This window comes from Pelmatolapia mariae, linkage group LG3_W (assembly GCF_036321145.2).
Source record: "Pelmatolapia mariae isolate MD_Pm_ZW linkage group LG3_W, Pm_UMD_F_2, whole genome shotgun sequence".
NCBI classification, from domain to species: Eukaryota; Metazoa; Chordata; class Actinopteri; order Cichliformes; family Cichlidae; genus Pelmatolapia; species Pelmatolapia mariae.
In genome coordinates this window covers 49333726-49355574 of record NC_086229.1, presented here as the reverse complement: position 1 = coordinate 49355574, position 21849 = coordinate 49333726, and the positions used below count along the sequence as shown (strand labels likewise).

The following is a 21849-nucleotide window of genomic DNA, read 5'->3' as shown; positions in this document are numbered from 1 at the left end:
TATTTCACTATAAGCAAAGTCATGTCCAAGTGACGAGATGACGTCAGAGAGGTGCGTGCCTGCGTGCACGAGATTGTTATTGTTTTCTCTTGTGAGCATGCGCAATAAAAACGGTTAGTGTGGTTCCCAGGCCAAAAAGGAAGATGGCTATCGTTATTTTCTCTCCGTGAATATTAAGCCACTAAAGAGTGCAAGCTAGCCACTTTGGAGAAGGTTTACACGCAAGACTGCTGTAGTAATGTCTACCGCTACAGGTTATGGGCCCAGTCATACCAGCCAAAGGTGGTTTAAGCTTTTATTCGACGGCGATGAGAAAAACTATGAGCTCTGGGAAACGCGGTTCCTCGCGCACATGGAGTTGCGCGGCCTCGGTGCTGTCCTGCAGCAGGAAGCAGAGGACGACGAGGATGCCCGCGCCGAAGACGAAGCGAAGAACGGGGAAGCATACGCAGAGCTGGTACAGTGCTTGGATGACAAGAGTCTGTCACTGGTCATGAGAGATGCAAGAAATAACGGAAGAAAAGCGCTGGAGATTCTCCGCGAGCACTATGCAGGAAAAGACAAACCACGTGTCGTAAGTTTATACTGTGAACTGTCCTCCCTCCAGATGACTAGTAAAGAAACAGTGACTGACTATATTATCAGAGCAGAGACTATATTCACGTCATTAAGAAGAGCTGATGAAAATATAAGTGATGGACTCCAGATAGCCATGGTAGTAAAAGGGCTACCTGATTCATATAAACCCTTTGTCGTGCACATCACTCAGACAAATGACACGGTAACGTTCAGCGAGTTTAAAACAAAACTGCGGAGTTACGAGAGTACCGAAAGATACGGGAGGAGTGACGTGAGTGTAGAGGAGGACAACGTGATGAAGACCATCGGCGGGACAAGGTCGCGGGGAAGACAGAGAGGAAAGAAAGTGGACATGGCTACTATCGAGTGCTACACCTGTGGTAAAAAGGGACACATGGCCAGGACTTGTCTTGCAGATCCCCAGTTAAAGAGAGAGGAGCAAAACTGGGGCACACCACAACGAGGAAGAGGACGCGGTCGTGGACGAGGACGTGACTACATGAATAAAGCAGAGGAAGAGGCTACATCCTTTTGTTTCTTTAAAATGAGTGACTGTCCTATGCAACAAGAAAAGAAAAGTCTTTTAGTAGACTGCGGTGCCACCACACACATGATTAACGACGCCACAAAGTTCAAGACAGTGGACAAGAACTTCAAACCAGAGAACCACGTGATCGAACTTGCAGATGGAACCAAGGTGAAAGGAATGGCGAAGATGAGGGGCGACGCAGAGATCTACATCCTGGACAGCGAGGGACGGCAGGTGAAAACAAGGCTGAAGCAAGCACTCTTCGTCCCATCGTTTCCTCAGAACATTTTCTCAGTTAAAGCAGCAACAGCCAACGGAGCCGAACTCCATTTCAAGAATGGGGATAACTGGTTATTCCACAAAAATGGAACCAAATTTGAGGTGAAGGTGTACGGTAGGCTGTATTACCTGAACACTGTAGAAAAAGAAAATGTTGATGAGATATATGGTTGTCATGATATTCAGACCTGGCACAGAATACTTGGTCATTGTAACCTAGATGATGTTGCAAAACTTGAAAAGGTGGTTAAAGGCATGACCATAAAAGGAAGACAGGAAGGGTCCAACCAAAACTGTGAAGTTTGCATACAGGGAAAATTCACACAAAACAGAAACAGACAGGCAGATGCTAAAGCTAAAACTATACTGGAGCTAGTACACACAGATTTATGTGGCCCTATAGAGCCAGTAGGCAAAGATGGGTACAAGTATGCGATAACATTTACTGATGATTACAGTGGAATGATTTTTCCGTACTTTATAAAAGCAAAGAGTGGCACAACAAAAGCTACAGAAAAGTTCATTGCAGATGTAGCTCCATATGGAAAGATAAAATGTATAAGATCCGACAATGGTACAGAGTTTACCGGGCAACCGTTCCAAACTTTACTCAGGAGTAATGGGATAAGGCACGAGACTAGTGCACCCTACTCACCACACCAGAACGGAACTGCAGAAAGAGGTTGGAGAACCTTATTTGAGATGTCACGATGCATGCTGTTGGAGAGCAAACTCCCAAAGCATTTATGGACGTATGCTGTGCAAACAGCTGCCCAAATCCGCAACAGATGTTACAGTAGGCGACTGGAACAGACTCCTTACTGTGTATTCACTGGAAAAACACCTGACCTATCAAACATGAAGGTATTCGGTTCTGAGTGCTACGTGTACAAACAGGATAAAAAGAAACTGGACTCTAGATGTGAAAAGGGAATTTTCCTAGGCTATGACAAATATAGCCCAGCCTACAATGTCTACTATCCTGAAGTAGGAAAGATCCAAAAACACAGGCTGATAAAATGTCTTACTAAAAGTAGTGCAGACAGTCAGACACAAACAGATTTTGACGTCAGAAATGTTTTTGAGATCCACAAAAATACACCACCAAACATGGTTGACCAAAATGACGTAGAACCAAAGGCGAGTGTAGAACCAAACCTAGATGAGTTTACAGGGACAGATTCAACAGAAAGTACTCAGGAAGGAGAAGAAGTGAGGTATCCTACAAGACAGAGAAAAGCTCCAGAGTATTTAAAGGATTATCAATGCAAAACTGAGTGTGACAATGATGATGATGAAGGTGTAGACTATTTCTATAAAGTGGCTTATGGGGTGCCAATAACATTCAAAGAAGCCATGGACTCTAAAAAATCAAAAATGTGGAAAAATGCCATGAGAGAGGAAATGAACTCTTTAAAGGAAAATGAGACTTTTATTTTGATGCCACTGCCAGAAGGTAAACAAGCAGTGGGAGGCCGTTGGGTGTATGCAGTAAAGGAAAGCCCAGATGGATCTGAGACTTACAAAGCAAGGTATGTTGCAAAAGGATATGGACAAAAAGAAGGGATTGACTATAAAGAGACTTTTTCACCAACAGCGAGTATGACGTCTGTTCGAGCTTTGATGCAGGTGGCGGTGCAGGAAGACCTCACACTGCACCAAATGGACGTAAAGACTGCTTATCTCCACGCTCCGATGGACTGTGAAGTTTATGTGGAGCAACCAGAAGGTTTTGAGGTAAAATCCAAGACAGGAGAACACTTAGTGTGTAAACTGAACAAGTCACTGTATGGTTTAAAACAGTCGGGACGTAACTGGAACTTGTTACTGCACGAGTACCTTGAAGAGAATGGTTTTGTCCAAAATGATGCTGATCATTGTGTCTACAACAGAGGTTCTGAGAGTGGGAAGGTCATTCTATTAGTGTGGGTAGATGACTTGATCATAGCAGCAAGTGACAACACCTTACTCAGGGATGTGAAAGAGATGTTAAAGAAAAGGTTCAAGATGAAAGACATGGGTCCACTTAAACATTTTCTAGGCATCGATTTTTCACAGGATGAGGGAGAGATTAAAATGACTCAAAAAAGACATATTGAAAAGGTGCTGACAAAATTGGGGATGTCCGATTGTAAACCGAGATTCACGCCAGGCGAGCAAAAGTTAAGTTTTGACAGTGAAGGAGAGATCATTGATCCTACAGGGTACAGAGAGATGGTGGGAAGCTTGATTTACATTATGACATGCACCAGACCCGATCTAAGCTGGATCGTTAGTAAATTATCACAACATCTTGCGGAACCAAAACAACAGCACTGGTCTGCAGCAAAACATCTATTGAGATATTTGAAGGGTACTAGAGACCAAGAGCTTCACTATCACAAAAGTGAGAAAGGTCTAAAGCTTGAAGGGTACAGTGATGCTGACTGGGCGTCAGATAAAGATGACAGGAGGAGCACAACTGGATACTGTTTTAGTCTAACTGAAAATGGTCCAGTTATATCCTGGAAAAGCAGAAAACAGTCAACAGTAGCTCTATCTACGTGTGAGGCAGAGTATATGGCGCTGGCTGCTGCTACTCAAGAAAGTATGTATCTTGTACAACTACTTAGAGGAGTAGATAGTAGAGAGCATGTACCTGTTAAGATATATGAAGACAACCAGGGGGCGATAGCTTTATCAAAGAACCCGGTATGCACACAGAGGAGCAAACACATAGATATAAAGTTTCACTTTGTTCGATCTGCGCACACTGAGGGAAAGATATCTATTGAGTACTGCCCTACTGAAAATATGATAGCTGATGTTCTTACTAAGTCAGTGACAAAGGTCAAGTTCGAGAGTTTCAAGGAGTATCTATTTGGAAAATAAAATGGATCAGCACAGAGAATCCTAAAAAATGAACAAAGGAGCGATGCAAAAGTTTTTTTTTTTGGTATGGCCAGTATTGAAAAATATATCTGTATATTTTTTTGTTTGTTCTATTTTCTATTACAGAGAACAACGAACATGTCTTTGAGTGGGAGTGTTAAGTATTTCACTATAAGCAAAGTCATGTCCAAGTGACGAGATGACGTCAGAGAGGTGCGTGCCTGCGTGCACGAGATTGTTATTGTTTTCTCTTGTGAGCATGCGCAATAAAAACGGTTAGTGTGGTTCCCAGGCCAAAAAGGAAGATGGCTATCGTTATTTTCTCTCCGTGAATATTAAGCCACTAAAGAGTGCAAGCTAGCCACTTTGGAGAAGGTTTACACGCAAGACTGCTGTAGTAATGTCTACCGCTACAAATCATATCTTTCAAAGATCCCAAGGTAAAGGGCTATTATTTTTCTGTTCTAGAGTTTTCCTCCTCCTCAAGTCTGCAAGAATATTCTTACAAACAGCCACACTGTCTATCATCTTTTGTTCAATGACCACCTTGGCTCTTGTTTTCCAAATGTGGGTATTGATAATGCACATGATTAGCCAAAAAAGGCGTCTTTTATTGTCATACATTTTTTCCTTAAACAGACCATACTTTATAGTTTTTATGTTATTATCAATATCAAACCCCACTTTAGCCATTTGCTGTCTAATCTCTACCGTTCTGTAACAGGATAACAGTAAATGTTCCAAGGTTTCATCTTCGGCACATTGTGACATTGGGCATAGCAGCTCCACTGAACTACTGCTCTAACCGGGAGACTCCGACAGAAATCAACCAAACTGCATCTCTCATATTTTCAGACATTAGTTTATCATAGACATTTTTAACTATTATCGGGTATTCTTCTATGCCCGCGTCCTTATATTTTATCTGTCCTTCATTAATTTTTTTATTAATTATATTATATACTTGTTTAGTGCATGTTTGTGTCCAATTAATGTTAAGATCTTTCCACTGCTCTGTAATGTCACCAAAAAGACCCTTACCCCTTTCTCTCATTTTTGTTGTTCAGAAATGAATTCATTTGTTCAGAAATGAATGCACACTTCCCTCGTCCGCTGACGGTTAATTTTTTCTTTGAATGAACAGAGACAGAAAACAGGAGCGGCTGAAACTACCGCCATCTACTGGCCTTTGGCGGAAATGAGGAACAGCATGACTGTGACTGCGGGTGGAGTAGCACTGGTTGTTTCCATCGCAGTTTACTGTACACAAATAAATACACTTGTAGATTTCCCAAAAATAACACTGACATGACATTGTGGGTGCGATTTGGTGTGAGCCTCCCTTCGGTTAGATTTTATTTGTCATTACCAAAAGACAATATTTCCACATAAAGAATAGAAGAGTGGGCGGAGCCACTGAGCTTCGAGTCGTGCAGCGAACCTCGCACCGGCTGTTTTCATTTACGTCCGCCGAGCACACATAATAAAACGGCTCCGTCGGGTAGCGGTTCAATCGACTTTGCTTGTACGAAGAAGAAACTGTAACCATGAGTGGAAGGGGCAAGGGGAGGGGAGAAAAGACACGCAGTCAAAGAACAATGCTCTTCCATGTTTTCGGCATTACCTTCAGACAGCAATGCTTTAAAATCATTGTTAAATGTTATTGAACCTCTTGAACCTTCTGCTTTTGATCCACTTCTTGGGGTGATAAGAAAAGAAGAGGTTGTAGTTGCTATTGAGCAACTAAATAACAATAAAACTCCAGGTCTAGATGGTCTTCCAGCTGAGTTTTACAAGTTAGGTTTAGAGGAAGTAAACGAACTCTTAACCTCAGCATTGAATTCAGGTCTTGAAAAAGGAGTATTATGTGACTCTTTTTATTTTGGTCTGATGTGTTTACTATATAAAAAAGGTGATAAAAGTGATATAAATAATTATAGGCAATTAACAATAATGAACGTTGATTACAAAATATTAGCTAAGATAATAATGAATAGATTAGAAGATATATTAGATAAAATTGTTGTGAAGGAACAGACATGTGCTATAAAAGGTCGCCAGATGTGGGATAATCTGTGCACCTTGAGAGAGGTAATATACTCCAGAAGAGACTCTGAATTTTTTATTATTGGCTTAGATCAAAAGAAGGCCTTTGATTATCTCTCCCATTCATATATATGGGCAGTTATGAAAGCCTATGGGATGCCGGACAGTTTTATTGCAATGGTAAAATTGTTATATAAGAAATCCATCATACAAGTCAAGGTAAATGGAAGTTTGACCGATCAATTTCATGCTTCATGTGGAGTGAAGCAGGGATGCCCACTAAGTGCTGCCTTGTATGTTTTAGCCATCAATCCTTTATTAAAATTAATCAATAATGACCCTAATATTAAAGGATACTGTTTTAATGATGGCTATAAAGTGACAGCCATGGCTTATGCCGATGATATCACAGTTATTATTAGGAACCATGACGAGTTAGACAGGTTACTGTCTCATCTCAAACAATACGAACTGGCATCAGGGGCAAAATTGAACCCAGAAAAAACAGAGGGCGTGTGGTTTGGTTCCTCAGTGCAAAAACCGGAAATAAACATACAAGTATATGAAGAAATGAAAGTCTTGGGAATCTGGATCAACAAAGGGGACCCCTGTTTGCTAAATTGGTCTAAAAAGGAATGTGAAATTAAAGAAGAAGTAGTCAAATGGGAAAATAAAAATACTAACTATAAAGCTCGAGTTAATATAGTTAAAACCCATATAATATCAAAACTTCTTTTCCTTGCTACGGTTTTTCCTCCCCCCCATAAAACATTTATACTTTTAAACAAATTGTGTGTCAAATTAATATGGGGAACAAACAGAGAGGTAACGAAAAGAACCTTAATGTATACAGACAAAGAGTGTGGTGGATTGGGTGCTCCAGACCTCCGCATCATTTTAAGAATTCCTTTTATTAAAAATATTTTTAGCGCTCTTAATAGAGAAGCTCCGTGGATTAAAGGTAATGTAACTCAATGGAAAAAAATCAAAGGTAGGGCTAGATCGAATATACCTTATTATAAATTGTTTTTTGGCGACACTATAGAACAGTGGAAAGACCATAGCATTAATTGGACAGAAGTAAGCACTAGACAAGTATATAATATAATTAATAATAAAAATAATGAAGGTCAGATAAAATATAAAGACGCGGGCGTAGAACAATACCCGTTAATAGTTAAAAATATCCGTGACAAATTAATCTCTGAAAATATGAGAGATACGGTGTGGCTTATTTCTGTTGGACGTCTCCCTGTTAGAGCGGTGGTCCAGTGGAGCTGTTATGTTACTACCAAAGAATGTCCTATGCCACGGTGTGGCGAGGATGAAACCCTTGAACATTTACTGCTATCCTGTTATAGAACAGTTGAGATTAGACAGCAAATGACTAAAGTAGGGTTTGAAATTGATAACAACATACAAGCTATAAAATATGGTCTGTTTAACGAAAAAATGTACGACAGTAAAAGACGCCTCTTTTGGCTTATCATGTGTGTCATTAACACCCACATTTGGAAAACGAGAGCCAAAGTGGTCATCGAGCAAAAAATGATAGATAGCGTGGCTGTGTGCAAGAATATCCTTACAGACCTGAGAAGGAGGAAAACGTTAGACCAAAAAAAGAATAGCCCTTTACCTTGGGACCTTTTGAAGATTTAATTGATAAGTTTTAATGTTAAAATTTTTTTGAGTTGTTTTTTTTTTTTTTTTTTTTGGGATTTTGTGCTTTATGTATCTATTGTAAATTACTATGTGTATTGTTATGTATATTGATGTAAAAAAATATTTTTTCTTATGTGTCATTTGCTTGTGAATTTGCCGTGAATTTTGGAAATATAGGCTTTAAAAAAAAAAAAAAAAAAAAAAAGCAAGGGGAGGTAACTCTTAGTTTATCCTTGCCCATCTGCTCTCTTTTGTGCCCAGTGCTATCATGCCGCCCTATACACCTGCACCCTATGCCTCCAAATTTGGCAATTTATGGGTCAGATTGAAATATGTTGGGGAGGGAGAACCTCCCACTAGAGACTATGTTGCGGAGGAATTACTTTTTCAGTCCTCTTGGGTGATTCCTCGGGACATTTACTCTTTCATTTCCCTCCCAAACAGAAAGGACTTTGAATTGTGTTTTTTCCAGGAAGCTTCTCTACGACGCTCCATGGAGATTTTTGCTTCAAACTCTGGCCAGCCAAAATGGAAAGAGTGGACAGTAGAGTCGTCTCTTCAAATTGAAATAACCACCCTTGTGGTCAAATTCTGGACAGGAAGAATCCCTGATCATGACATCGAGTTATATTTGAAAAGATATTGCGAGGTGTTACATCCACCTATTAAGCCGGTGGACAAATTCGGCCTGTGGTATGGAGTTCGGAAGTTTAAAGTTCGTCTTCGGAGAGATAAAGATGGACATTTTATCCATATCCCCAACTCCATCTCTCTGGGCCCGTACAATGGTCGAGTAATCTATCCCGGTCAAGCGGCTAGATGCTTTATTTGCCAGGCATCTGATCATCAAGTAAAAGAATGCCCCACGATCAAGTGCTGGAAATGTGGAAATTTGGGACATAAAGCTAAAATCTGTCAAAATGAAAGTGAATGTTCTCTTTGCGGCCAATTAGGACATACTTTTTTCAAATGTCCGAGATCATATGCAAACATGGCTAAGAATCAGCATCAATCTCTTTCTGGCTTCGAGACATCTGATCTACAGCAAACAGCAGGAACTCTAGAACGCCCTGAGGTCCGTGTGATTGTGTCTCAAGCTCCAGCAGGAGAACAAACGCTTCCAGAACAGTCAGGAAATCTCCCAGAACCTGAGTCTCAAGTGCCTCCTCTGATTGAACAAAATACAACCATCACAACAGAAGGACCTACTGAACCGGCTGTACCGGAGGAAGAGGAGCATCTGGATCTGCATTTAGAAAGCGAGGAAGGTTGTGAGGAAGAACAAGTAGACACACGGGATACAAATGGATCCAACTCAATAGCATCAGAGAGTGTCAGTGAGAATGATACCAACAAGGAAGAGGAGGATGATGAAAGCGATGAGGACAACACATCTGACAGCTATGAAAGCGCGAGTGAGAGTGAAGGATCTCCTGGGGAAATACCAGCCAGAAATATTACAGTAAGCAATGATGATGATCAGACGGAAGCAGAACTACAGTGGGCAGTTTTTTCCAATAAGGACCACCCTGCAATGGGTGAGCTGATTAATGATTCTCCTAGTGTATGCAGAAAGAGGAGTGTCTCTGTGGCCTCCTATAGTAGGGAGAAACGGAAAGACGCCAGACCCAGCCCTTCGTAAGTAACCTGCTTTATACTAATCTCCAATATAAGTCTCCTCAGAGTACTAACCTGGAATATTAGAGGCTTATAGTCAGAAAGATACAGGAAAAGGAAAGTTGATTATTTATTAAAGCTAAATTATGATATTTTGTGTTTACAAGAGATGAGACTGAAAAGTGATAATGATATATCTGCCTTAACTCAAATGTGGTGTCCGGGACACTCAATAATCTCAATCGGAGAGGATACTGCAGATGGAGTTGGTATCTTTTTTAATGACTCAAATGTGAACATAATCAAACGAAGAGACATTATTCCTGGAAGACTTCTTTTAGTTGACTGTTTTTATCATGGACAGAAGATGCGGATCATTAATGTTTATACTGCACCTGAAAGGACAAAGAAAATGAGGCTGTTAAAAAAAATGAAGCAGCTTTTGGAAGTGGGTTTTAATTTAATAATATGTGGTGATTTTAATATTGTAACGGAAGAAAGGGATAGAGTTGCTACAACGCCTTTTAAGATCAATCGTGAAGGTAAATTTTTAGCGCAAGTTTGCGCCGATGCTTCCCTTAGAGATCTTTATAGAATAATACATCCCACTAAGGTTCATTTTACTAGATTTGACACAAATGTCCAAACTAGAATAGATAGGATCTACATTTCTTCCTCAATACGCGCCCTTAATTATGATACATATATGACTGATCTATCTGATCATATGATTGTTAAAGCTACAATGCAGTGTGGTTTTGACTATCCTAAAAGTTATTGGAAATTAAATACGGCGTGTTTGAGGAATATTGCCCTAATACAAGAACTAAAATGTGAAATTAAAAAAATATTGCAATTAAGAGTTCTGGTAAATTCTGAGATAGAACTGTGGGATCTGCTTAAAAACCGCTTAAAAGATTTTTTCAAATTCAAATGTCGGGAGCTAAATCATGCCAAGAATATGAAATATAATGAAGATGTAAAAACATATATAAATTTAAAATATAAAAAAAGAAACGAAGAAGAGGAACATCAGATGGATGAATTGAAAAAAGGAATAGAGTTGATAAATAATGAATTACTATTTAATATGCATGTAACAGCAGGGTGTGATGGAAATGGAAACACTGACTTTGCGATTGTCTCTGGTCAGAGGAGACGTGGTAGCAACTTTATCCCCTCCATTAATGATGGAAGAGGAAAATTAACTCTCAATGAGAGTGAGAAAAGACACGCAGTCAAAGAACAATGCTCTTCCATGTTTTCGGCATTACCTTCAGACAGCAATGCTTTAAAATCATTGTTAAATGTTATTGAACCTCTTGAACCTTCTGCTTTTGATCCACTTCTTGGGGTGATAAGAAAAGAAGAGGTTGTAGTTGCTATTGAGCAACTAAATAACAATAAAACTCCAGGTCTAGATGGTCTTCCAGCTGAGTTTTACAAGTTAGGTTTAGAGGAAGTAAACGAACTCTTAACCTCAGCATTGAATTCAGGTCTTGAAAAAGGAGTATTATGTGACTCTTTTTATTTTGGTCTGATGTGTTTACTATATAAAAAAGGTGATAAAAGTGATATAAATAATTATAGGCAATTAACAATAATGAACGTTGATTACAAAATATTAGCTAAGATAATAATGAATAGATTAGAAGATATATTAGATAAAATTGTTGTGAAGGAACAGACATGTGCTATAAAAGGTCGCCAGATGTGGGATAATCTGTGCACCTTGAGAGAGGTAATATACTCCAGAAGAGACTCTGAATTTTTTATTATTGGCTTAGATCAAAAGAAGGCCTTTGATTATCTCTCCCATTCATATATATGGGCAGTTATGAAAGCCTATGGGATGCCGGACAGTTTTATTGCAATGGTAAAATTGTTATATAAGAAATCCATCATACAAGTCAAGGTAAATGGAAGTTTGACCGATCAATTTCATGCTTCATGTGGAGTGAAGCAGGGATGCCCACTAAGTGCTGCCTTGTATGTTTTAGCCATCAATCCTTTATTAAAATTAATCAATAATGACCCTAATATTAAAGGATACTGTTTTAATGATGGCTATAAAGTGACAGCCATGGCTTATGCCGATGATATCACAGTTATTATTAGGAACCATGACGAGTTAGACAGGTTACTGTCTCATCTCAAACAATACGAACTGGCATCAGGGGCAAAATTGAACCCAGAAAAAACAGAGGGCGTGTGGTTTGGTTCCTCAGTGCAAAAACCGGAAATAAACATACAAGTATATGAAGAAATGAAAGTCTTGGGAATCTGGATCAACAAAGGGGACCCCTGTTTGCTAAATTGGTCTAAAAAGGAATGTGAAATTAAAGAAGAAGTAGTCAAATGGGAAAATAAAAATACTAACTATAAAGCTCGAGTTAATATAGTTAAAACCCATATAATATCAAAACTTCTTTTCCTTGCTACGGTTTTTCCTCCCCCCCCATAAAACATTTATACTTTTAAACAAATTGTGTGTCAAACTAATATGGGGAACAAACAGAGAGGTAACGAAAAGAACCTTAATGTATACAGACAAAGAGTGTGGTGGATTGGGTGCTCCAGACCTCCGCATCATTTTAAGAATTCCTTTTATTAAAAATATTTTTAGCGCTCTTAATAGAGAAGCTCCGTGGATTAAAGGTAATGTAACTCAATGGAAAAAAATCAAAGGTAGGGCTAGATCGAATATACCTTATTATAAATTGTTTTTTGGCGACACTATAGAACAGTGGAAAGACCATAGCATTAATTGGACAGAAGTAAGCACTAGACAAGTATATAATATAATTAATAATAAAAATAATGAAGGTCAGATAAAATATAAAGACGCGGGCGTAGAACAATACCCGTTAATAGTTAAAAATATCCGTGACAAATTAATCTCTGAAAATATGAGAGATACGGTGTGGCTTATTTCTGTTGGACGTCTCCCTGTTAGAGCGGTGGTCCAGTGGAGCTGTTATGTTACTACCAAAGAATGTCCTATGCCACGGTGTGGCGAGGATGAAACCCTTGAACATTTACTGCTATCCTGTTATAGAACAGTTGAGATTAGACAGCAAATGACTAAAGTAGGGTTTGAAATTGATAACAACATACAAGCTATAAAATATGGTCTGTTTAACGAAAAAATGTACGACAGTAAAAGACGCCTCTTTTGGCTTATCATGTGTGTCATTAACACCCACATTTGGAAAACGAGAGCCAAAGTGGTCATCGAGCAAAAAATGATAGATAGCGTGGCTGTGTGCAAGAATATCCTTACAGACCTGAGAAGGAGGAAAACGTTAGACCAAAAAAAGAATAGCCCTTTACCTTGGGACCTTTTGAAGATTTAATTGATAAGTTTTAATGTTAAAATTTTTTTGAGGTTTTTTTTTTTTTTTTGGGGGGATTTTGTGCTTTATGTATCTATTGTAAATTACTATGTGTATTGTTATGTATATTGATGTAAAAAAATATTTTTTTCTTATGTGTCATTTGTTTGTGAATTTGCCGTGAATTTTGGAAATAAAGGCTTTTTTAAAAAAAAAAAAAAAAAAAAAAAAAAAAAAAAGCAAGGGTGGCAAAGGACTCGGTAAAGGAGGCGCCAAGCGTCACCGTAAAGTTCTCCGTGATAACATCCAGGGCATCACCAAACCCGCTATCCGCCGTCTGGCTCGCCGTGGTGGAGTGAAGCGTATCTCCGGTCTGATCTACGAGGAGACCCGCGGTGTGTTGAAGGTGTTCCTGGAGAACGTCATCCGTGATGCCGTCACCTACACTGAGCACGCCAAGAGGAAGACTGTGACCGCCATGGATGTGGTTTATGCTCTGAAGAGACAGGGCCGCACTCTGTATGGTTTCGGCGGTTAAGCTCATTCGTCCTAATCCATCAAACGGCTCTTTTAAGAGCCACACACCTCAATTTAAGAGCTTTGTTCTGCGATCTTTGTGTTTTGGCGGAAAGTTCAGAAAATATCGATTTAATACCTGCCAGTATCTCCCCACCGACTTCTGAAGCGGTATTATTTTATAACTTTTATAACAATTACCGACTTGCGTACCCTACATATCATGACTCTTTATTTTGTTATAAGCCATAATATTAAGGGGTTTGTAATGTGTGCTTTTCTTTAAAAAATTCCAATAACTGACAGAGCCACAAATTGAACTTCAGAGGTTACAGACTTATTCAATACCGCTGTTAATTCTCACCTATAGCAGGTGTGAATGTTCAGACCAAACGAAAGAAAACCAATAAATTTCACTGATTTATTAGTTTATTTGTAAATGTCTTCCTGCCAAAAATCTGCTTTAAGCAGAAGTGCTTATTTAGAGGTTTTTTTTTTTTTTTTTTTTTTTTTAAAGATAACCTACCCACCTTTGATCTAGTAAAGGGTGGACATGAGTGGGTGAAGCCATGTGAAGCTTTTGAAACCTCTTCCTGATGTGTGCATGAAATATCATTTTCACCAATCATATAAATGTGATCTTCCTTTCTGAAAGGCTTACTCAGTCTTACAATCTTGACATAACCTTCATACAAGCAACATTATCAAAGATGTGTTTTAGTACCCAGATTTTATGCACTTGAAATGCAACATGTCTGTTTAAACTGCAAACAAAGTATCAAAGGCAACTGTAAATGCTCTGTGATGAAATGACCCACATCGCAAACAAGAAGTTTTGCCAGGTTGTCTACGTTTAGTTGACGTGCTTCCAGGTAAAATATTAAAAAATAAATAATAATAAAAAAAAAGCTTCTTTGAAGGAGCAGATCAGAATTACAGAAAATACACCACACACAAAGTGTGTTTACATGTAGCACAGAGTTGTGGCTCGCTGTCGGTCTAAATGAATCTCAGACCTAAATGAGAGTTTGTAGTGATTCATAATTATTATAAGTCTGAACCTCTTTAATCTGCTCAGCTGTCTTGTCTTTAAGTTTTAGTAAAAGTACTTTAAGGAACAAACAATGAGACAATGTTTATGTTCTTACTACACAGATTTCTGTTTTTACAGCAAGTTTATGAAAAGAAAAGTCTGGGTAATAACTTTACAATTCAAGTCAGTCAGATTTTCATTCATGCAGTAAAACAGCTAAATGTATTGCACACACTGATAGACTAACAGGGCTGTCCCACTTCAGTTCTAGTGTGAACATGAGTTTGAGTTTTAGTGTAATTACTTTAGCAAGTGTACTCTCAGAGGTTGTGAGTGGCTCTTAAAAGAGCCGTTAGTTGGTTGAGGACATTCGCGGGATTTTATTTAGCTTTCTCAGTCTGCTTGGCCTGGATGTTGGGCAGCACACCACCCTGAGCGATCGTCACTTGGCTCAGCAGCTTGTTCAGCTCTTCGTCGTTGCGGACGGCCAGCTGCAGGCGGCGGGGGACAATCCTGTCAAGGGTGTAGATTTGGTTTTGGCATTGCTGGGGACGGATGATTCAACCACCGAACCCTGCCCTGTTTTTGTCTTTGCTTCTTGATAAAAAAGGAGAAATATACTTGCAAACCATTTAAAATTACAATTCATAGTTTTATATGTGAATTATATAATGTTAAATTACTATTAAACAAATGACTGACTAAGTATTTTAGACTTTAGTTTACTTCAGCCATATTCCATATAAATCAGGTATCATACAAAAATAAAAACAGCTTCAAATACAGTCATGACAATAAAAGAATATGACTTTAAGGACTTAACATTACTTCAGTTATAGTACACCAACATCTCTTATACATTAGCACTAAGGGAACACTGAATGACCTGCTGGTTTTTGTCCATAAAACTACTCATCTAAGATTACCACAAAGTAAAAGATCTCTCAGCAAAATGATGCAACATTTTAGGCACTATTGCCCCGATCAAATCAGTGAGCTGGGATGTTTTATTCTAAACATGAACTACTGTTACAGCAACAGACATGGACTACTGGTGCCCCACACAACAACTTAATGTCCACTATGTGAAGGAGCCAAACATATGCCTTCTCCTCTCGTTAACTGAGATAAACTGCTGGCATATTGGTTTTACATCTATACTGTCCAGTGTCTCCTGGTGAACATGGCACACAGCAGCATTGTTTAATCTCATTTGAGTCATTGTTGACCTTAGCCATGTTTTTAGTCTTGTGAGAGCACTGAAGCTTCTTTCAGCCTCAGCCGAGGATACTGGGATTACTAAAAGCAGCCTGACAATTGTCATGATAATAAATACTCGTTAATCTATAGCACCAAATCATCAGTCAGTCACCTGTGACCTCGCCTCTTCACCTCTGTCCGAGCTACAACATGGCAGAGCTGCCTCTGTCACCTGATAAATAACAGTGAGACATTCCAAACACATGCAGTCACACATGTGCTTCAAATACAGTCATGAACCACCAGGTCATCATCACATTTCACCTGTGATCTTGTGTCACCATTACTCTCTGAGCTTTGTGTTGGTTCTTCTGTCACCTGACAAATAGGACATACATGACAATAAGAATAAAATGTGTAGCTGCTTCAGTGTTTCTGTCAATTTGTGCAGATCTTGACTCGTCAGTAATGTTTGTAGGGTGAGTGCATTTTTAAAACAATTTGTGCAAACTGCACTACAAGGTGGAATATTTGCACAATCATGACTACCTCATGATATTTTGTCTCAAAAATGAACCCTATGAATATGTCAGTGCCATTAGGATGAAATTATTGTGTCACCAATATTTTAACGTTAGACATATAATTTTAACGGCCTCTGTAAACTAATATCCTGGCTTGCTCGAGGCTGCCGTTTTCTCTGACACTTTCAATCAAAATTAGAAATGCTACTCTGAGACTGAGATAACTAATAGTGCTGCCTGTTGTGCAGTTAGTTTCCAAAACACGTTATTTATGGTTACATACAATTTTAGACTGATGTAGGCCAAAGCCTAGCATAGCCTGTAACGTTATTATGACGGACACATTTTATGAGTGAACTTGACTTTAAGTGACTTACAGGTTTCTTTGAAAAATACTTTCTTATATCCAGGTTCTTCCTTTGTGCTGTCATCCTCCTCTCCTCCTTGCAGGTCCTCACAGCGCAGGCTTGCCGCTGCTAAACTAAACAGAGCTCCCTGAAAGGCACAGCCAATCAAATTGGCCATATTTGTCACATGAGGTTCTTGGTGTTAGAGGTGAGAAGGTCAATCCAACTCTTGACAGTATTCACACACCAGCACTGTTATAGGTATTGGATCATTAGCAGCAGAACATGACTGATACTGTGTTTCCATCCTTAAAGTTACTTCAAAGAATTGTGTAAAAATAATATATTTTTGGGAAGGAAAAAAAGCACATGAATGATGAACTGCTTAAAAAAAAAAAAGAAAAAAAGAAAAAATCAGATTCATGTTAGGCTTACTGTCATGTCTATAGTATTTTATAGCACATTTAAACAATAGGAATTCACTAAAGGTACTTGAGAGCACAGGGTCTATCATATAGATTAGCACAAAACACTGCAATGTGATTATTGTGCGATCTACTGTACAATATAAAGCGCCTTGAGGTGACTTTTGTTATGATTTGGCGCTATATAAATAAAATTGAATTGAATGAGCTTTGGGGGAAAAAAAAAGTAGTAATCAAACATTTAAGGACACAACAATTCATGCTAAAACTGAATGAGGCATTTTTGTAACTGAAGTCGGTGAATTTCACGTTGATGCCGACTGTAGTTTCTAGTATAGAAACAGCATGAACATTGAAGTGTGAGCATAAGAAAACAAAGGAGCGAGCTCTTGGTGTGAGTGAGTTGGCTCTGAAAAGAGCCGTTGTTTGTAGGAGAGCGTGTAGCTTAAGCTCTCTCTCCGCGGATGCGGCGAGCCAGCTGGATGTCTTTGGGCATGATGGTGACCCTCTTGGCATGGATGGCGCACAGGTTGGTGTCCTCGAAGAGTCCGACCAGGTAAGCCTCGCTGGCCTCCTGCAGAGCCATGACGGCAGAGCTCTGGAAGCGCAGGTCGGTCTTGAAGTCCTGAGCGATCTCGCGGACGAGGCGCTGGAAGGGCAGCTTGCGGATGAGCAGCTCGGTGGATTTCTGGTAACGGCGGATCTCGCGCAGAGCCACGGTACCGGGCCTATAACGGTGAGGCTTCTTGACGCCTCCGGTGGCCGGGGCGCTCTTACGAGCAGCCTTGGTAGCCAGCTGCTTCCTGGGGGCTTTGCCGCCAGTAGACTTGCGAGCGGTCTGCTTGGTTCTTGCCATTCTTTCTCGCTTTTCTTTCCCTGTGATAAGAGCAGAAAATGTAGCAAACGGAGGAGACTCGCTGCTCTTAAAGTGTGTGACTGGCTGTGACGCGGTGCCGCTCCGGCTCGTGATTGGTGACGGGCTCCACGTGGTGCTCAGCACCGTTCAGAGGAGCACCGCCCCGCCTCGGTGTGTGCCGCTCATTGGAGAAAAGTGCATTGATGTTGCGCGCTGCCGCAAGCCTCTCTGCGATTGGTGCGTGACGAAGCTGCGCGCGCTCCGCGGAAATATAAGCGAGGCTTTGAGCTGATCGGACCACATTTTCTCTTAGTGGCGATACTACGAAGAAAAGAACCTGTGAAAATGAGTGGTCGCGGGAAAACCGGAGGCAAAGCCAGAGCTAAGGCCAAGACCCGCTCATCCCGTGCCGGGCTTCAGTTCCCCGTGGGTCGTGTCCACAGACTGCTGCGCAAAGGCAACTATGCGGAGCGTGTGGGAGCCGGCGCCCCAGTTTACCTGGCAGCTGTGCTCGAGTACCTGACCGCTGAGATCCTGGAGCTGGCTGGCAACGCAGCCCGCGACAACAAGAAGACTCGTATCATCCCACGTCACCTGCAGCTGGCTGTGCGCAACGACGAGGAGCTCAACAAGCTGTTGGGGGGAGTCACCATCGCTCAGGGTGGTGTGCTGCCCAACATCCAGGCTGTGCTGCTGCCCAAGAAGACCGAGAAGCCCGTCAAGGCCAAGTAAACGCAAAGCGCTCGGCTTCACCAACAACAAAGGCTCTTTTAAGAGCCACATACTTCTCTGTCAGCAAACATCCTCCTTGCTGTTACTGTGTCAATAAGAACTAGTGTGCTGCGCAATATAGAGTATGCATCTTAATTTATTTATACAACGCATTTTTATTTATACGGTCTTTCACAGTAAGGGACTCAAATGCACCTTTACAAATAGTTAACTGCTTAGCAGAGTGGTTACTTTTGTTCTTGTCATCAGACAACAATTCACATTAAGATTTGACATCAAATCCAGATATTAAAACAAAAGGCAAACGCCTGTAGTCTCTCACCATATGATCAAGGCTTTTGTCTTGTCCAACTTCATATCGTAACAATTTCAAGTAAATTCAAAGCTGATCACTAATGATTGGCTTCACTCAGGATCTGCTTTTATTATAAACTAAGCTCATGGAAACTTGAGCTGAACCCTGACCTCTGATGTGCCAAATCACTTGGTTCAGCTATAAACTTTGGTGTGTAACTGTATAGTGTATAGTATAACTCTTCTTCAGCTGGGATATCCAAAGGATCGTGAGGTCAAGAAGAAGTAAACCTCAAGACTATTTTAAAATAATGGATTTCCCTGCACCCTTAACGCAACACAACTCCATTAGTTCAAATGTACATGAATCAAAATGGTAATGAAATAAATACATGCTAAAAGAAATAGCAGTACAGGCTTAGCTTGGAGTAAAATGTGTGTCCTTCAAATCAACCAATGTCAATTCAACTGGCCTAGATTTAGTCAGGTGAGGTTGTAGATTAGAGCATTTCACGTAGATTACAATGGCTAGGTATCATTAAAATATACAGTGTACTTCCACTACAACAGCCAGTGTAGGCTTTCAAAAAATAAAAATAGAAGTGAAACAGATCTCATATATAGATAATAACATGCATCTATAAATGTAATATTTTCAGTCACATTTGTTTGTTTTTTTTTTAAAATCTAGATAAGTTTTAAAGGTGTTTCTTGCATGATATTGTCTCATAGAAAAATGTGAAGTGGTGTGATGTGTTGTATTACGAAGGTACGATTGTAAATATTGAGTTGTTATAATAGTTGTATTGTTGTCTTTTTCTGGAGTTGCAGACTTGTGAAGACAGCACTAATGTGCACCATGATACTAATACAAGTTGTAAATGTAATGAGAGAAATGGGGGAGTGTGTGCTTTAACAAGAAGGACATTATTGTGAATGACAGAGTGGTGAGTGAGTGTGAGGAAGGAGCTCTTGTGTGTTGCTGTGGTGGCTCTGAGAAGAGCCGTTGTTGAGTGTGAGAGAGGTGGCAGCTCACTTCTTCTTGGCTGCTGTGGCCGCCTTCTTGACTTTGGGCTTGGCGGCCTTCTTGGCGGGGGACTTCTTTGGTGCGGGAGCCTTCTTGAGCACCTTCTTGGGGCTCTTTGCCGCCTTCTTGGGGCTTTTGGGCGCTTTCTTGGCCGCCGCTGCGGGCTTCTTGGCCTTCTTGGGCGACTTCTTAGCGGCCGCGGGCTTCTTGGCTGCCGCTGCCTTCTTGGGCGACTTCTTAGCAGCTGCTGCCGGTTTCTTGGCTTTGGCCGCGGCGGGCTTCTTGGCTTTAGGAGCGACTTTCTTTGCGGGCTTCTTGGCTTTGCTGTCAGTAGTATTCTTGTTCATCTTGAAGGATCCGGAGGCGCCGGTGCCCTTGGTCTGCACCAGAGTGCCCTTCGCCACCAGGCTCTTGATGGCGGTCTTGACGCGGGCCTTGTTCTTGTCCACATCGTAGCCTCCGGCAGCCAGAGCCTTCTTGAGAGCGGCTGCGGACACGCCGCTGCGCTCCTTGGAAGCGGCCACGGCTTTCACAATCAGCTCGCCCACGCTGGGGCCGACCTTCTTGGGCTTGGAAGTCTTCTTCTTGGCCGCTTTGGCCGGGGCGGCAGCAGGTGCGGGAGCTTCCTCGGACATTTTCCTCTTTCGCGTCTGATCGAGATTCAACGAGATTCACGGTACAGTGATGGCAAGTCGGAAGCGCCACGCTGCACTTAAACGCACCATGAGAACCGTGGAGAGTGAAGGCAGCGCGCGCAGCTCTCGCGTGTGCCCCGCAATGCTTCATTTTGTGTTTCGTGTCTCGGGATCAAAGAGCTCAAAGTGAGTGTGAGAGCAGCACTGCAGGTCGACAGTGGAGCAGTCCACAGCGGGCTTGTGTCTCGTCGTGCAGGCCTCGTGTCGGGCTCTCGTGCTCTCTGCTCTCGGTTCGTGGAGCTTCCAAAGCTCAGTGACTCGGTGCGGAGCTCAGCGCTGCTCGGCGGCTTCTTGCACTCTTTTCTCTGCTAAAACCGATGGAGCCGCAGCAGAGCTCCGTAAAAAGCCTTTTCCAGCTCATACACATGTTTGTTCTCGCACTCCGAGTTAAAAGCAGCATCTGGTGAGCGCAGCTGTGGGACAAAGTGACGCCGCGAGCTCCCAGCAAACACACCGATGCTGCTGGAGGCCCACGGAGCAGCGAGACTTCTGTGACAGCTTCTAACCAAAGCACAGTTTCACTCACATTGTTGTACATCAGAAGCTTCATTAGTGACCTTACAGCAGCTCGCTTCCACACTTTGGCTCTGATCTCTTAGTCTGCATTGACTCTGTTTCCTTCTACAGTTTCTACAATAAACAACAGCAGTGAATGAACACGTGAATACACACATCCACAAACTGATCACTAAGTGTCTCAATGTGTAATACTCAATACCTGCTAAAAACATCCAGCCATCTCACTGTTAATCACTCTCTCACTACTAGTCAAACATATTTTATCATTGTATCTTTTTTATTTATAGTAATATTGTTGTAATTATTTATCTTATCCTGCTCTGCCCATGTTGGTGAATTTCCCAGCTCTGGGACTAATAAAGCTTCTCATGTCCTGGATAACGACCTCAGTTTAATCTAGTATAGTGTCTTTAATTATGCCCAGCATATCTCTGCTCTTCTTTCTGGAGGATTCTGTTATTCTTCCACCTACTGAAAAATATGTGACCACAATTTTCTGTCCATGATAAGTAAAATGCTGAACAATACCTCTGACCCACTCCATCGTGTGCTGACCAGTCACAGGAAATCATTCCTACCTACCTCCTGTACAACTCCATCTTACAAAAAAAATAAAGTAACAATGCCAATTCTTTAGTATACATTTTGGCATCTAGTCACCAATTTTTGCCCTCTAATAGTCCATCAAACAAGCCCTTTGTATCATAGTCTAATTGTGTGTTTATAAAGTTAAAATGCACATCATCAAGTCAGGTGGGTTTGT

General features: G+C 40.9%; 4 protein-coding genes across 4 annotated transcripts in view; 1 reads left to right on the top strand and 3 right to left on the bottom strand.

Moving 5' to 3' along the window:
- LOC134624555 (histone H2B 1/2-like) overlaps positions 1–21849 on the bottom strand; it is a 167224-nt gene that overhangs the window by 144541 nt on the left and 834 nt on the right. The window lies entirely within an intron of this gene.
- On the bottom strand, positions 17409–18431 carry LOC134624564 (histone H3). Its single transcript, XM_063469564.1, has 2 exons — positions 18409–18431; positions 17409–17820 (listed from the first exon to the last, which is right to left on the bottom strand). Exon 2 carries the CDS (start codon positions 17817–17819, stop codon positions 17409–17411), a length of 411 nt encoding a protein of 136 aa, XP_063325634.1. The 5' UTR covers position 17820; positions 18409–18431.
- The window catches only part of LOC134624548 (uncharacterized), a 102318-nt gene continuing 98633 nt past the window's right edge, over positions 18165–21849 (top strand). The window contains exon 1 of the mRNA XM_063469548.1: positions 18165–18547. Coding sequence (XP_063325618.1) covers positions 18165–18547 — 383 coding nt within the window. The remainder of the gene's footprint in view (positions 18548–21849) is intronic.
- Positions 19878–20507, bottom strand: LOC134624554 (histone H1-like). Its single transcript, XM_063469552.1, has one exon. It carries the CDS (start codon positions 20505–20507, stop codon positions 19878–19880), a length of 630 nt encoding a protein of 209 aa, XP_063325622.1.

What these genes read in the sequence shown, in the direction of transcription:
- LOC134624564 (XM_063469564.1), bottom strand. Translation starts at nt 17,819, where the DNA reads ATGGCAAGAACCAAGCAGACCGCTCGCAAGTCTACTGGCGGCAAAGCC.
- LOC134624554 (XM_063469552.1), bottom strand. Translation starts at nt 20,507, where the DNA reads ATGTCCGAGGAAGCTCCCGCACCTGCTGCCGCCCCGGCCAAAGCGGCC.